Source organism: Astyanax mexicanus, chromosome 2 (genome assembly GCF_023375975.1).
Source record: "Astyanax mexicanus isolate ESR-SI-001 chromosome 2, AstMex3_surface, whole genome shotgun sequence".
Taxonomy (NCBI): Eukaryota; Metazoa; Chordata; class Actinopteri; order Characiformes; family Acestrorhamphidae; genus Astyanax; species Astyanax mexicanus.
The window spans coordinates 36,564,925-36,582,068 of record NC_064409.1 but is presented as its reverse complement, the minus strand read 5'-3'; the positions used below and the strand labels follow the sequence as shown (position 1 = coordinate 36,582,068).

At 41.5% G+C, this 17,144-nt stretch overlaps 1 protein-coding gene across 5 annotated transcripts in view; it reads right to left on the bottom strand.

The window, feature by feature from the left end:
- The window catches only part of uhrf1bp1l (UHRF1 binding protein 1-like), a 66,997-nt gene that overhangs the window by 23,244 nt on the left and 26,609 nt on the right, over positions 1–17,144 (bottom strand). For 3 of the 5 annotated variants that reach the window (XM_015604735.3, XM_015604737.3, XM_015604739.3), the window contains exons 3-14: positions 14,698–14,736; positions 13,937–14,028; positions 13,628–13,817; positions 12,015–12,155; positions 10,519–10,689; positions 8,856–9,036; positions 8,582–8,674; positions 7,819–7,965; positions 6,533–6,642; positions 6,106–6,247; positions 4,193–4,386; positions 1,799–3,120 (exon numbers count right to left, since the gene is read on the bottom strand). In XM_015604735.3, the coding sequence (XP_015460221.3) occupies positions 1,799–3,120; positions 4,193–4,386; positions 6,106–6,247; positions 6,533–6,642; positions 7,819–7,965; positions 8,582–8,674; positions 8,856–9,036; positions 10,519–10,689; positions 12,015–12,155; positions 13,628–13,817; positions 13,937–14,028; positions 14,698–14,736 (2,822 nt within the window). The remainder of the gene's footprint in view (positions 1–1,798; positions 3,121–4,192; positions 4,387–6,105; positions 6,248–6,532; positions 6,643–7,818; positions 7,966–8,581; positions 8,675–8,855; positions 9,037–10,518; positions 10,690–12,014; positions 12,156–13,627; positions 13,818–13,936; positions 14,029–14,697; positions 14,737–17,144) is intronic. The other 2 variants (XM_015604736.3, XM_022671667.2) reach the window with 1 other exon arrangement.

The following is a 17,144-nucleotide window of genomic DNA, read 5'->3' as shown; positions in this document are numbered from 1 at the left end:
AAAGAAGATTTCGCCTCGTGGGGTGGCAATGATGCTGAGAACGGTCAGAAATCGTCCTGCAACCACTCGGCAGGAGTTAGCAAATGACCTGAAGGCAGCTGGGACCACAGTTTGCAAGGAAACAATTGGCAACACTTTGCGCAACAATGGATTCACATCCTGCAGTGCCCGAAAGGTACCCCTGCTGAAGAGAGCACATGTGGAGGCGCGCCTCAAGTATGCCAATGATCATTTGAAAGATGAACCAAGTTATTGGGAGAAGGTTTTGTGGTCAGACGAGACCAAAATTGAACTTTTTGGCCTCAACTCCACCCGCAATGTGTGGAGGAAGAAAAATGCTGCCTATGACCCCAAGAACACTGTGCCCACCGTCAAGCATGGAGGTGGAAGCATAATGTTTTGGGGGTGTTTCTCTGCCAAGGGTACAGGGCTACTTCAACCACATCACTGGGAAGATGGATGGAGCCATGTACCGCACAATCCTGAGGGACAACCTCCTCCCCTCTGCCAGGGATCTGAAAATGGGCCGTGGTTGGGTCTTCCAACATGATAACGACCCTAAACATACAGCAAAGGCAACAAAGGATTGGCTCAAGAAAAATCACATTAAGGTCATGGAGTGGCCCAGCCAGTCGCCAGACCTCAATCCGATCGAAAATCTATGGAGGGAGCTGAAGGTCAGAGTTGCCAAGCGACAGCCCACCAACCTTCATGATTTAGAGAGGATCTGCAAAGAAGAGTGGGCCAAAATTCCCCCTGGTGTGTGTGCTAAACTTGTGGTTAACTACAACAAACGTCTCACCGCTGTGCTTGCAAACAAAGGCTTTGCCACAAGTATTGAGTGTGTTTGGCAAGAGGGATCAAATACTTATTTTCCTAATTGAAATACAAATTAATTAAAATGTATTCTTTAAAATTATATTCTGGATTTTTGTCTTGATATTCTGTCTCTCCGTGTTAGAATATATTTACCATTAAAAGGGCAGAAGGATAGTGTCTTTATTAGTGGGCAAACAAAGAAAATCAGCAAGAGATCAAATACTTCTTGGACTCACTGTATATATATATATATATATATATATATATATATATATATATATATATAATATTATATTTTGGTAAAAAAGGTTAAAGATATGTAAAATAATAGGTAGAGCACTGGGATGGATGTGTGTTGTGCCTGCAGCCATTCATTGCAAGATTTGAAGATTTATGTGTCCTAAATTCTGTTACAGAATAAACAGAGTGGAAAGCAGCCCTGGTTTCTGACTGACTCAATGGCCAAACAGTGGTCGTTCCACTAGCCAGCTCCCGTTAGCAGCATAGCCAGCCCCAGTTAGCAGCGCTAGCCAGCTCCGGTTAGCAGCGCTAGCCAGCCCCAGTTAGCAGTGCTAGCCAGCTCCGGTTAGCAGTATAGCCAGCTGCGGTTAGCAGCGAATCCCAGCCCCGGTTAGCAGCGCTAACTTATACTCTGTCCTTATAAGGCGCACTGTCAATTTTTGGGAAATTTAAAGGATTTTAGGTGCGCTTTATAGTCTAAAAAATACAGTAGACTCTTAATTCTTCTCTTTGTGTACAAGTAAAACTCTTTTTGCGTTTCACGCTGTCTAAGCAGAAAAACCTTGCTTTTTAGAACATCTCCTAAATTGTAAAGTAAGGTGCATCTTTATTCTAAAGCATTCCTTTCTCAAATGCACACAAAAAGACCTTACTTAACAGCACTTTTTGCCTTATTCTGAATAACAAACGCACCAAATCTTGTGACTTTTTTTCATCATGATTCTTTGTTTTTAGTTACCTGGACATGGATTGAGGTAGTCTGGCTCCCTGGTTCTTGTCATTCCAGTCTTTGGCCAGAGGATCACTCAGTGGGTCTGCTCCCACAGTCCTGTTTAACAAAGCCTCGTTCTGCTGGGCTTTGGGATCTGCTTTGCACCCTTCTGCATCGTGAGAGCCGTCTCCTCCATTCTTCTCCTCTGAGCCTGGCTTCTCCTCCATGGACCCTTTCCTTCCTTCGTTGGGGGCAGAGGACGGGAGGAGGGGTTGTACATTCTGACCTTGCACATCTGTGCTTACACAGAGTAGCTGGTCCACAGGGCACGGGGGCTTGGGTTTTCCCGGGTCAGCCAGTCCGTCCCCGGTGTCGCTGCTGCCGGCCTCCAGTGTGGCTCTGCTCCCGGAGAGTTCAGAGTCCAGAGAACTGGGCACGGGCTTCAGCAACAGAGAAACCTCTGCAGTCCGCATGAGGAGGCCTATGGATGCACCGAAGGGCCGTCCGGTGCTCTCCTTCAGCTTGGAGCCGTGCTGCTCCAGGTCCTGCTGTAAGGTGTGCTGAAGCGACTTCACTGTCTGCTGGAGTCGCAGTAGGAACACATACTGACTGTGGCTCACCTGAGCACTTATCGACTTCTGTACATGAACTAGCACCTGCAGGTCTGCCTCTTCATCCTCTGAAGAAGAGGATGTAGATGACAGAGAAAGGGAAGAAGGGTTGGAACAGCTCAGTCCATCCAGAGAGCGGGGCTTGCAGAGGCCGTTGCTGTAAGAATTGCTCGCGGACGCCTCGGTGCTGTAATACTCCTTTAGCAGCTTCTTCCTCTGCAGACGGCTGGCCGTGTCACTGGCGGACTCGCTCCTGGGCAGAGCGGCAGCTTTAAGTCTGCGTTGGTGCTGGACGTGGCAGGCTGGCCGGCACACCCACAGGGTGAGAGGAAAAGAGTCCACACAGGGTGTCGGGCGGCCACGGCCCTCATAGTCCACCCAGAACTGGGAAAAGTGCAGGGCCCAGAGGTCAGTGGCCGATGGGGTCTTGAGGGCATTGGTGGACAGCGAGGGCGGAGCCAGGCCGCGGTACACGTCGTGCACCCGGGTGTCCTGCTCATGTGCGTGACGCTGGAAGACCGGGTGCAGTACAGGAAAGGCGCTGGAGCTGCGGGGGAATGAGGATGAAGAGGAGGTGAAGAAGGCTTGCTCCCTGAAAGCCTGCAGGAGAGACTCCAGGTCGGAGCGGGAACATCCAGACGAGTGGCGAGTGTTGGTGGCCACCATTTCAGACATCTGCACAGAGATGGAGCGCGGCAGGTCCGGCTGGAGCTGTTCCTGGTCGGCAGGGATCACTAACTGCACAGGAACAAATAAAAACAGGTGAATACATGTACAAGTACAAGTTCTGGCATTTACAGTATAGCACAAAGTGGGAAGAAAAAAAACTCTTGATACTTCCTGAAAGAATGTAAGCTTTAATAAGGTTTATGTTCACCTTCTGGCTATTCACTGGAATATTTGAAAAAATTCTGTTTTTTTTTTTTAAGATTTCCGCTTTTCCCGAATGCCAAAAAATGAAATGTGGATTTAATTTACCTTTTTGACAAATAAATAAACAAATAAATAAAGGTTGGTAGCATGCATTGGCAATTGCATTGCTTGCAGAAAATCCATATTTTTTTTCCCTATAAGAGCATCTCTCCCTTTCAAAACAGATTTATAAAATATTTATAATCATCTTTTTGGTGCTATTGATACTTTAAGAATTTTCTTATGGATGTTTCTTGGATTGATTGCAATGGTTTCCCACAGGTCTGAAACAAATCATGTCCCAATTACCCTTAATTCACCCTGCTTAAAAGGTTACCAGCAGTATACATAGGTGCACCTTTGGGAAGGGGGCACCTATGTATACTGAAAGAATGGATTGACTATTATTGATGTGCAAGATCCTGAGTTATAGTTTATGGCTGTATGCATGTTTAGATAGAGGCATGCACTATTTGCCCTGTACAGATTTCCTTTCTTTTTGCTTTTTTTTTTTTTAAATCATACTTTTTATAATTTTTCAAAGTTATTATTTATTTAAAATGTTTAAAGGGAAAAAGATATATCCCAACCAACATGTCTGTGTGTAAAAATGTATTTGCCCCTAAACCTAATAACTTGGTTGTGCCACCCTTGTCGGCAACAACTGCAATCAAGTGTTTGTGATAACATTATCTTTTGTGACCTCCTGGATGAGTTGTTGGAGTAATTGTAATAGAGCAAGTCTGTTCGGGGGCAAATACTTTGTCACAGCAGTGTATATGCTTATCTTAATAAGCTAAATTGCGCTCGCACTAGCCAGTACATTCATTTCTTGCACGCTTGTGTAAAACCAGGACATTGTGTGCCTGTGTGTGACCGAGAGAACAGCAGATTTCACCTTAAGCATAAGGCCGTCCACCCTGACGTCGACGTGCTCATCGGGTTTCTGCGAGTCGTCCAGCTTGTAGAGTTCCATGAACTGCTCCAGGCTCTGTCGCAGGTCCAGAGCAAACAAATTGAGCCAAACCAAACTGCGTGAATCCACCACCAGCTGTAGGGCGTTCAGCTGCACGTACAGGTTAGGGCAGGGAACTGCAAAATACAACCACAAAACACATACACAAACTAAACTTTGAAACTTTTACAAATTAGAAAAGCAGAGACATCTAAAAATGTCTCCAAGATACAAACATGCAGGCGTCTGTGAACAGCTGATAAGGAAAGAGCAGATCTTTACAGTCATCAAGCATTGGTCACATTACTTCCAGCTCTTTTTCCCCACCCATTAGTGACACATATACTATAAGCAATTTCCAATGCTGTAATTACTGAAGCAGGAACGGTAGCTAAGAACTGATTACAAATCAACTTCATCAACTGATTTCACATTAAGTGCAATTTCACTATGTGTGTGCTGTACCCATAAAACCGCTGTATGAAAGTACATCTGATGTGGTAAATCTGTGGTTAACCCAAAATCAATCTGCATAATAAGCTTACTCTTGATCTCAGTGGTATTGGAGGGCAAAACAAGGAAGTGAACTGTGATAAGGTTTTCTTCAGTAATGATAAACGTTTTCAATTATGCATAGAAACTTTTATCTTGAACTTTTCTTCCCATCTAATTTACATGCAAAACAATTTTTTTAACATGAAGCACATGAGAATGCAAGTTGGTGAACTGGTATTGTTTTTTTTAATGGTATAATTGCAAAAGTAAAGTTAAATAAAACTTGCTTGTGCGCCTTTTAATCCATTACGTATGCACGTTATGTATGGATTTTACCAGTCAGGTTGTAAGGAGCAGTAAAGACACTCCGCTGAAGTACAGCGTTCTACAGTAGTTTCAGTTTAGTTCTTCAGCAGTATTAGCATTACCCGCTACGTACTAACCATTCAGCCATTCAGAGGTGAGTATTATCGCCCTATAGTCTGCTGCTAACCCGGGCTAGCACTGCTGGAGCAGGATTAGAATTACTTGTTAAGCCAGGGGTCAACAATTAGTTTTGGCCGTGGGCCAGATATTTTACAAGCCATTACGTGGCGGGCCACAAAAATTCTGTTTTTGGAAAACAAAGTACGTAAACCCAAAAAGAAAGGAAAAAAATACATTAATAAAACACACCGCTCCTCACGCTGGAACAAACACGTGTCGTCAGGATTGTGGTCCAGTACAGTACCGCTGCCCCAACTAGTGAATTGGGACACAGCCGGGAAAAGGCCTTATAAGGAGATCGGAAGCCCAAGAACAGGTGGTAAGACGAGAAAATGCGGAAACTAAAGTCACACTGAGCGCGACAGAGAGACAGGGGAGGAATGTGCACAAAATCTCGTCAGAGAGGCATTTAAATTTTTTTCATTATCGCTCTTTATAGTTCAAACAACCTCACAGGCCAGATGTTTCATGCTTGCAGGCCACATCTGGCCCGCGGGCCGCTTATTGCAGACCCCTGCGCTAAGCCCTAGTTTTTTGGCAGTTCAGAGGTGCGTATTATCGGACTATAGTCTGCTTCTAACTCCGGCTAACACTGTTGGAGCATCTTTAGCATTAGTTTTCTGGAGAGAAATTTGTGTAGATTAACATCCAGCATCCTGATTTTTATTTATTTATTTTTTAAATTAATTTAGCTTAGCTTTACAAGTCTCAGCCACCAGCAGGCTGAATTTAGAAGGAAAACATGGCAACTCCCCTGTTCCTAACAAGTGCTGCTTAAACTGCGCCTTATAATCCGGTGCGCCTTATAGTGCAAAAATAGGTATTTTGCCTTGTTTTTTTAGGAATTCCTCACTAGAGTATCAGTGTATTCTTACTTGGGTAGTCTTTTCCATCGGGGAAGTAATACTCTGTAAATTCAGCATAGATGGCTGGCATCTCCTGGGGGAGGTAGAGGGTCTTCTTATTACAGGAGATCATAGCTTTAGGACTGGAGCGCCGCTGGTCAGCCGTTGACACCTGAAATAGACCATAAGCACAGACTTTGAGCCAGAACAGTATGAAAGTAAATATAACAAATATCCAAAAATCCATTATTTCTGAATAGGGTGGGTTAAAAAAAGTAGATTCAAATTGATGTTCATTTAAAAGCTAACTCTGGTTGCTGATAGGCTTGATAAAATTAATTGACATCCAAAAACAGTTGGCTGTTGTGATTGGCTTAATTTCCTCTAATTTTGCTCTAATAAGCAGAAGGTGGAATCGATGCACATCATACAACATAACACTAGTGTCTACACTCACCTGGTAAATGCTAAAGTCAGCCATGCGTAGTACTATAGAGCTGGACATCATCTGGGTTCTGGGTGTGGGCGGTGGAGAGAAAGAACTACTAGAACTGGTGGAGATTTTCCCTGTAAGAACACAAATGTGCACAAACACAAAAACGCACACACACACACACACACACACACACACACACACACACACACACACACACACACACACACACACAGAGAAACACACATTCAGATATCACACGCTGCAAGGGTATCTGCACAAAGGTCTGTGTGTGGCACCTCAAACGCACACCAGAGAGGTACCTGGCTCCAGGCACCAGCAGCAGTGGGCGGCGTGTGGGAGCAGAGCCCACGCCTCAGCTCCAGAGTCCAGCTGCCTAACTACTACTCCAGCACTCAGCTCCTCTAACGGCACAGACTGAGGGACTGTAGACACACAACCCATTACACCAATGGCCAAACACTGCCCGCAAACTAGTACAGACGTTACTGGAAAAACACAGCGTGTTATGTTCATACACTGGAAAAAAAAGACTCCCCATTTACACAAATGAGCTTTAGTTTTAAGATACATATTTTTTATATAATGAGAGCACAATCTGAAGGCTCAGCATAATGTGGTCATATTAAATCAGCAGTTTGTATTTTGAGAGTACATAAAGGCATGCTTTTTCTCCCTCTCCTTGTTTTCAAAGTCAAACGTACAACATCAAATCTGAAGAAGTTGGGACAGTATGGAAAATGCCAAAAAATACAGTGTTCTTAGGAGTGTACTCTTAAAGCATGGCTCGTTTTACTAGTGTGATCACTCAGACCCTTTCCCGGGAATGGTACCCTAAACAGTGCCCTGGCCCGTTTAAAGGGGTGGGACAGTGTAACCGCTATGTATGCCCGAGCATGGAATAAGATGATGTCATTGATGCGACATTCCTATAAACAAACATGGTGGTGTTGTGCCGAATTCAGCACCCCGCATTTTCCATACTGTCCCTCCTTTTTCTGACTTGAAATTGTACATTCAGAATATTCAGTGACTTAGCATCTACATCTTTTACAGAAGACGTGAACACAAACATGCTTAAATCATCAGAACAAACAGTTAAAATCCTGCTAAAACTACAATAAAAACTTAACTTTTCCTATTCTTGCAGTTACTGTGCAGAGCATCATAAACAACAGTACTATACAATTATTGCATTATTCATCACAGGCCTCTTTTAAATAAGTTTTATGGGCTGAGGGCCGAGAGGGCTAATGAAAGGAGGCGTCAGCAGATTAAAAAGTTCTCACCGTGCTGAGGAGAGCTCTGAGTCTGGCCACTGACGGCGTTTTTGAGCATGTCCACATTAGACCTGAAGTCCTCCAGCAGAGAGCGAGCCCAGCCTTCACGAGCCTTAGTGGCATCACTGTAGTGCATCCAATGCAGACAACTCTCACCTGAGACAGAGAGAGAGAGAGAGAGCAAGAGACAGAAAGAGAAAGAAAGACAAAAAAAAAGAGACACATGCAGTGAAAGCCAGAAAAAGAGTCAGCCAGACAGACAGAGCAGAGAAAGAGCAAGCAAGAGTGAGACAGACAGACAATGAAACAGACAAACAGGAAGACAGAGAGTGAAAGAGAGTGACAGAAGGACAGTCATATATAGAGAGAGAGACAGTGAGAGACAGACAGGCAGACAGACAGACAGATCAAAGGGAGTGAGAGACATACAGGCACAGAAGGAGAGAGAATGCAAGAGTAAGATGGATGGCGAGAGAGAGACAAACAGAAAGTAAAAAACAAAAGAGTGAAAAAAATGCAAGAGACAGGAAGACACAAATCAGAGAAAGCAAGTGACAGACAGATAGACAAAGAGAGAGAGAAGAACGCAAGAGTGACAGAAAGATAGAGAAACAGAGTATTGAGAGATAAAAAGCAACAGATAAGACAGACACACAGAGTGACAGACAAATAGACAAGACAAATACGTGAATTAGATGATACAAAAGGAAAACTATCCAGATTCAAAAGGTTTAAAGTGTAAATGATGAATAAAAGAAAAGCACACACGCACAGTTGGTACCTGCTCTGTGGAAGGGGTAATAATCTACAGTAATGGAACTGAAAGAGAGCTGCATAGCTCCACCTTCAATCCTTTTACTGAAGCCTGAGAGAGAGAGAGAGAGAGAGAGAGAGAGAGAGAGCGCAAGAGAGAGGGAGATAGAGACTGTGATGAGCAACACAGAGCATGACACTCATGTAATTACAGTATTAGATAGATGCTTTGAAATCCAATTAGAAATGTGTAAGCATGCTGCTGTACATGCTGCAGCATCTGCACACAGTACCTCTGTCCTTGGCGTGGATGTCGTCGCAGATGTGCAGGTCGAGGTGTGTGATCTGCAGGTGATGGGACGTCTCACACACGTTGTATGCGTTGAAGAGCCGAGCCATAGAGGCACTTTGGTCTTGTGCTGCTGAGGCCTGCTGTGTGTGTACTTGCTGTGCAGATGGGGCTGCTGGTGCTGTCTAAACACACACACACAAACACACACGCAGAGGTCAGGGAATCATACAGATCAAAAATAAAATGATAGGAACCTCAATGTTACAATATTTTCTATTGCTGTTAAACGTGGCTCAAAAATACGATTCAGTTATAACCAACAGGGGGCGCACCAACACAGCACATCTGAAGCAGAAACGATATACAGAGACAGAGAGAGAGAGAGACAGACAGAAAATGAAAGAGAGAGACATTACAAGAAAGAGTAAGAAAAGCAAAGCGAGAGGGACAGAGATATACAAAGAAAAGGGAGACAACGGAGGGAAAGAGAAAGAGTGAATAACAGAGAAAATGAGACAAAAGAGAGATGGTGACCAAGATAGAGACACAGAACACGCGTTTCAGGCCAGCCAACCCTGAAAGAATTTCATGAGCACAACAATAATTTCTATAATTTTGACGATAACGATGAAAAACAATATTAAGTTTGTAAGAGTCTTATATTGTTCTAGCCTGCGTTTCTTAAAGCATAATACTTGATGAAGTTCAAAGCTCAATGAGGTTACTAAACCAATTTCGTCAGTAAAGTCAGTAAAAAGTAGTTAGAAGTATTCAAATCAATAAAATGATAAGGGTGCCCATACTTTTGCACCGGTCAAATTTTGGTTTAATGCATATTGCACATTTTCTGTTAGTACAATAAACCTAATTTCAATCCTGAAATATTACTGTGTTCATCAGTTACTAGATATATCAAACTGAAATGGCTGTTGCAAACACCCAAATATTTACAACTAAAAATGATTAAGATTAATAGGGGTGCCCAAACTTTTTCATATGACTGTAGTTCCGACCCTGCAATGTTATTGGCTGAGAGGAATGCACTATAATGCACTGTAACCAAAGCTCTCCATGTATTACTCCGCCACATACAGGTAACCTAGCAACAATGCAGCGCCTACAAGCCAAACAGCACAGCTACAAACAGAGCAGTAATGGAACTATTTTAAGTTAATTAACGAAACAGATCGTATTTTCTTGTCCTCTTTAACTAAAAACTTTCAATAAATAGTGATAACCGAACTGTGGTATAATTGTAACAATACACTTGAGTGTATTATTGCTTAATTAATCAAACACTGCACATGTGTGTAAACCATGTGACCTAGCAGATTTTCCTAAGCATTTAATAAAAGGTATTTAAAGGTAAAGAAAGAAAGAAAGAAAGAAAGAAAGAAATACAATTAAATACACACTTTGTATTTACAGGCCTTTATACACATTGCAGACCATGGGTCCACAAGTCCAGAGTCTACAGATTAAAACTGGACAACATATTTTGTTTGGCAATAATACAGCTGGTGTGAGACAAGCCTCAAATAAATGAATAAATAAAATTTACCATCAGAGTATTACTGAGACATGTACTGACTGGCTATTCAGAAAAATAAAAATAGGCCATTACACACATACACAGACACACACAGACACACCAAAGGCCACACCTGCGAGGAGTCGGACGCCATGCTCTTCCTCTGCAGGGCTGATTTCTCCATGGCCTCACTCAGAGACTTGGCATACTGCACCATGGCTTTGAGCTGAGAGTCTGTCAGCACCCACAGCAGGTCGTCCAGGATCAGGATCAGCTTAGAGGCCACCACGTTACAATCCTTCATCTGATACAAACAACAACAACAACCATAAGAGACAAACAAAAAAAATCAAAAACCCACTCACTGCACAGGCCCTTATGTTAAGAAGTTATATTTTACTTTACATTATAGTATACTAACAAATAACTTATGGAGATTTGAATAAACTGACATTTCAACTGCAGAAGTCATTAACTAATAACTCTAAAGATTCATAACTGAACAACAGGCCCAGAGCTTAAACAGGGCCCAGGGGTTAACAAGTTTATTCAATACAGGAAAGGAAGTGCGCGCCCACGCATCCACTTACATGTGTGCTTTAGAAATGATTTATGCTGACTGAGCTGATGTAAGGTTTGATTTGTTACTGTGTAGAAAAGAGAGTTCTTGCACAAGTTGATTGAGATATAAAAAAAAAAAAATTGTGTTCAACGCTATGTGTTTGTGGACACGGCTTATAATGAATGCATTTTGGCTATAAAAAATAAAAAATAAAAAAGACAGCTTATATATATACACACACACACACACACACATCGCCTTGAAGTAGTTCTCTGGGCACCACAATCTTGTCATAAGGAAAAATTTGTTTATATTAAGGACGTTAAGGTAAAGCAATCCAACAATATTTCACTGAGTCTAGATCAGGGGTTCTCAACATTTTCCACCTCACTGATAACGCACTTTTTTAATATGTATTTATTTATTTTGTTTGTCTCCTTCAAGCACCTGTGACTGAGATTTCTCAAACTGGTGCTGTTTATTTGCCAATTCGTGTTGCCCTTGGAATTACTTCTGCAATGTTTTTATTTTTGTGTTTCGAATGCATTTATATGTTTATAATTTGAACATGAAGATGCTACCATTTCCTGCCTATATTTCTATGACTTCTAGATTATTTATTTATTATCTAAAAAGTTCAGTTTATCTCTTGATCAGTTTCATCCTCATCCATCACATATGAGAAAGAAGACAACATGCAATCCAGTTCTCACAGAAATGCTCTAAAAACTAGTAGAAAGCCTTCCCTTCACAGCAGAGGCAACACAAATAGAATAAACTTTTTTTAATACATTAAATAATACAAAAAACAATGAAGGAGCAGTAGTTCCAATATATATATATATATATATATATATATATATATATATATATATATAGTTGTCAATATATATTTTTTATTTAATAGAAATGCATAAAACAAAATATAAAATCCTCTGTCTTCATGGAAAGGTATTTTAATTAAGATTCGTTAATATTTTATATGAATCCCAAAACCACACAGAAAAATAAACAGATGATTTGCATTCTGGGATACGAGCATGTTTGCTTTTATGTTACATACTCACCTTTCTTTTGAGTGTTACTCTGATTTTGGACTGGTTAGTGATGAGGCGGATTGGGGCGCTGAGCACCTCGTGTTCCGAGCTCTGAATGGCATCCGCCTCGATCCGGATCATCTGCCAGTTCACCTCCTTAAATGTCAGGATCTGCAATTAGACACAGTAATTTGCATGGGGTCGCAAAAGCATAGCGTGTGTAGCAATTCAGGCTCAGGAATTTTATTAAAAGAAAGACTAATGCAGAGCAAGATTCTCTCAGAGTTTTAAATGCAAAAAAGCTCAGTGTATTGCTTTGTTTTGTGTCGATATTCCAGTACTATGTAAGCATCAGACACTGGCCACTTTTCTGTTAAAGCAGGAAGTCCTCGGCCACACTGAATGATGAAAACCAGACAGACAGAGGTCTGGCTTGAGGTACAGTAAATATACTTTAGGCTATAGATGCTGCCATGAGTCAGACGAGGTTATTAGGCTGGCCTGGTCTACAGAGTCACCATTACTCATATCTACTGAGAGCAAAATAACACAAAGCAACAAATAATAACATGGGAGAGACGGGCATAAAACAACAGGCGGCAAAATATTATATTTTATGTGTTTTAGCCACCCTCTGCTGTTAAGTTTCACAGCAATCTGACAGGCACTTCCAGAGTTATCCAAAAGACAAACAATTTTGCCCTTTTGTGATGTTTTGAAGTTTTGTTTAAAATACCGTAAGAATTCATTTATGTATTATTTAGCTGCTTGTGGATGTAACACAGTATCATTTTAAAACATACATTCCACCTGTTTTACACAGCTTATTTTCAATAACTTTATTTATTTGGATGCATCTGTAAGTGGTACTCTTGTTTTTCATTAGTAAAGGAATAAAAAAAAAAAAAACATGTTTATATCTAATAGACTAAGGTACTGCCTTTGTTATTTGAGGATTGCCATTTCGAATCCCGGATCATTCAGCTTGTTATCAGCAGCCGGAGTCTGAGAGAGCACAGTCGGTGTTGCTCTCTTTGGGTGGGTTTTTAGACACGCTCTATTCCAATCATTTCTAGTGTAATGTTGGTCAGCACAGGCATCTGTTAGCTGTATAAGAGTCAAGTTGCTGCACTTTCCTCCGAGTGGCCTGGCTATATAGCAGCAGTTTAAAAAGAGGCGGTGGCTGACCTCACAGTTACCAGAGAAAGCATGAGCTAGACTTTACCCTCTTAGTGTTGGGGGCATTAGTAGTGACAGGCCTGCTGAGGGGGTTGAGTAATAGGTCTTCCAAATTAGGGGGAAAATGGACTTAAATTAGAATGAACAAAGAAAAAAAAAATCTAGGTATTATGAGATCTACAGCAAAATGTATTTGTATGACCAGCTCCCTTAAAGCCGACTGAACTGGGGTCGAGTGCCTGTGTAGTCAGATGATCAAATTTTGTGTCTTATTAACATTCAGATTCTTCTAGCCAATTTGTGATCGCCAAAAATAACAAGAATATTAAAAAAGAAGAAAAGGTTTCACACACTGCATGCTGTAGAGAAAAAAGGGGCATGTTTTAATGACATATAATGGTTCTTGTGCCCACAGTTCCTCTTCCTGCGTGTATAGATCAGGCGACTAGTGGGTGAGCGGGTACCTCTCCACGTGTAGGGTCCTGTATACGAGTGAATCGCAGGTCGCTGGCCACCCAGCTGGTGTTGACGCTGTAGACCTGCAGCTGAGAGAGCTCGAAGGAAGCGTTGAAGGCCTTGGCACTGATCCTGATTACGATGGAGTTTACAGACAGAGAGATGCCCTCTACCACCTTCTCAGCAAAACCATACTCACTGAGAGAGAGAGAGAGAGAGAGAGAGAGAGAAAGAGAGAGAGAGAGAGAGAGAGAGAGTCATATAAAACGCTTAGGAAGGTAAACAAAGAAAACATGGTAAGCAGAAATTACACAAACCTTTGACCTGAGGCTGTTGCTATGGGAGACGGGCCATTGGGTGGGCGTGGCTCGTCGCAGGTGCTCATTTCCATCACCACTTTGTCCAATGACTAAAAAAAAAAAAAAAAAAAAAAAAACAGTTTGAATGAGACACTCCATGACTTACCAACAGCATCAAGAGAAAGCAAGTCTAGACAGGCCTAGCTCAGCTGGACTGTGAAATCAGGAACATTGTTCTTCAGAAACACAAAATAGCACATATTTGTGAGGTGGAAAGAAAATTTTATTAAATACGCAGTCATGACATATCAGTTTGGAAATGACTGTTTATTAAATGTTTGTTACAAAGAAAAAGACACCAATCAGCATAAACTAATCCTGGCATAACATCTAATGAAATAATTACTCCTTACAGACCAGTTTATAATCTCATGCTGCGATATTTAATGCAACAAAGCTGCCTAAAGTCTTTAGTCAATTAAAGGCTGCAAGCAACAGGTTTGTTTTTAGCCTCCCAGTACTCCTCCCGTAACTGGCTTTAATTCCAAGCACAGACTACACAAAATTTTTGTCCCTCACGATCTCCACTATTTCAGATTAACCAGTTATTTTTGTTTTGTGTCGTTCTCGGTGGGCTGGCAACACTACACGTTAGTCAACGACCAATCCTCGTCCGCATCTTAGCGTGAGTTCGTAGGTCATCGTGGGGGAGAAGCATAGAATCGGACAATCATGGCTACAGAAGCCTTTTGCGTGATGGTAGTGCTTACCACACTTACCAGAGTAATAGGGTGCGTTTTCAGCTTGGTCCATGGGATCTGATAAAAAATAAAAAATAAAAAAAAAACACACACACAGACATTATTATAGTCAATACACACATGCATGACCTACAGAGCAATTTTTATTTAACCCACAACACAGGGAAATATATAAATGGAGCAAAAACATACAAAACTGAACTGATTACATCAAGCTTATGTTTTGAAATGAACCAGTACTAAACATGGCCAACTGGTTTTTGCTGTAAAGTGTTTCTCGTCTACTACCCTTAATCAAGCATTAGCGAGTCTCCTCTGAATAAACTGACCACAAACACAGAAGGAATAGTTTAAACCACACAGTGTGTGCTTGTCTGTGTCCAAAACTTTGCTATATGCAAGTCATTTTACACAACCAGTGGCAAAGCTTATGCATGTTTGGTGAAAAAAGGAGTAATAAATAAGAAGAAACGAGTTGAATGTGATTAGGAAATACACTAAATAAACAAAACTACTGAGACTTTTCCTACCAGTTACAATAAAGCAGCTTAGACTGTGATTTATACAGTCGTCTGACTAGTTTTGAGTGCAAAATAATACTAGTAGGAAATTATCATGGCACATGCATCACTGGTCATTTATATAAAAACAGAAATTACACAGTCACAAATATTCAGACTAGGCGTGTACCATGTCATATTGTCCAAATCGTGATAACACTAAAATTATTAATATTTTTGAAAGCTGTCTAATATTTTACTTGTTTTGCTATTTACCGTATTTACTATCATCATAATGTTCACACTATAAGGCACACCGGAATATAAGGCACATTATAGTAAGGAACAGGGTTGTCGCCATGTTTTCTTTCTAATTCAGCAGGTCTGGGTGGTGAGAACTGTAAAGCTAAGCCAAGTTAATTTAAGTTAACTGTAATCCTTAAAAAAAAAACATTATCTTTTGAAGTCAAACAAGCACTGGATCTCCACGGTTTATTTGAGTGAGTAAAGTGATTCCGTTAATTTACAGATTTCCACTAAGGCTGGGTGCAGGAGCATTAGCATTAGCTGCTAACCGTTAGCACTAGTAAATGCCACCAGACAGTGCTACACTGAGGAACCCTAAATGTTCTTGTATAACAGGGTGATATTATCTAGCGGTTTGAACCAGGTGGCTTGTTTTAACACGGTAAATGCGGAGGCTACAGTCCGATATACTCACCTCTGAATGGTAAAGAGCTCGCGCTAAGCGCGGTTAGCGGCTAATGCTAATACTGCTTCAGCCTTGGTGCTGGAGAACTGAACTGAAACTCCTGTATAACGCTGCACTTCAGCAGAGTGGCTTTACTGCTCCTTACAACCTGATTGATAAAATTCATACACAAGGCTCTATCATCGGATTATAAGGTGCACTGACAATTTTGGGGAAATTTAAAGAATTTAAGTGCGGTAATTTTGTATGCATGTACTTTTGACAAAAGTTTTGTTACATCATTTTATTTGGTAATTTTTTACATGACCTAAATTAGCTGAAGGTATTTAAAACACAGAATGTCCAGGATCATTTGGAAATTACGTGTTATGTACAGTACCTGTAACCAATCAGGGAATTTTTATGCACAATGTCTCATTGTTGTTTTAAGAGTAAATGTCAATAAGCCTTCCTGTTTAGTACAGGTTTCAGAGCTGTTTCAGTCTCTGAGCACAGCATCATCTCAGATCCTTACTGGAAACATTATTACAGTTAGCCACTGCTCTTCTGGGGCTGCCTTTCAGAGCTGGTGAGTCACTCGAAGTGTGCTGATTATCTCCAACGTGGGCAGTCGAAACACACTCAATCCAGTTGTGGTTAAGAGGCTTTCGTATGGAGGAGAAGGCCTGCTGTTAGAGGCCGGTACTTCTGAGAAGCTCTCAAAGTAACGTGGGTGGGAAAACAACAGTAGAGCTGCATTACCTGCACTCATACATTCACTATCTACTGAAATCCCCTCACTGCTAATACTCAACATTCCAGCAGAGAATGAATGAGAGCGAAAGACAATGGCCTTAGTAAATGGAGTAAGTGCATGTTATGTAGTTAGTTTTACACGTAGATGTAGGGGTATTAGAAACACAGTGAGAAAATCAAAGGTCATAGAAAAAGATGACCTGGGGGCTCCGAGTGGTCAAGCAGGCTAAGCGCTGCCAATATGATCAGGAGATTGCCGGTTCGAATCCTGTTCATGTAGCTTGCCATCGCCCTGAGAGAGAACAATTGGCCTTGCTCTCTCTCTGGGTGGGTAGATGGCGCTCTCTCTCCCCTCATCACTTCAAAGGGTGATGTCAATCAGCACAAGGCGTCTGTGAGCTGATGTATCGGAACCTAGTCGCTGCGCTTTTCTTCCAAGCACGCTGTGATGATGATACTCAGCAATGATGCATCAGCAGCAGTTTAAAAAAAGGCGGTGGCTGACTTCACATTTATCG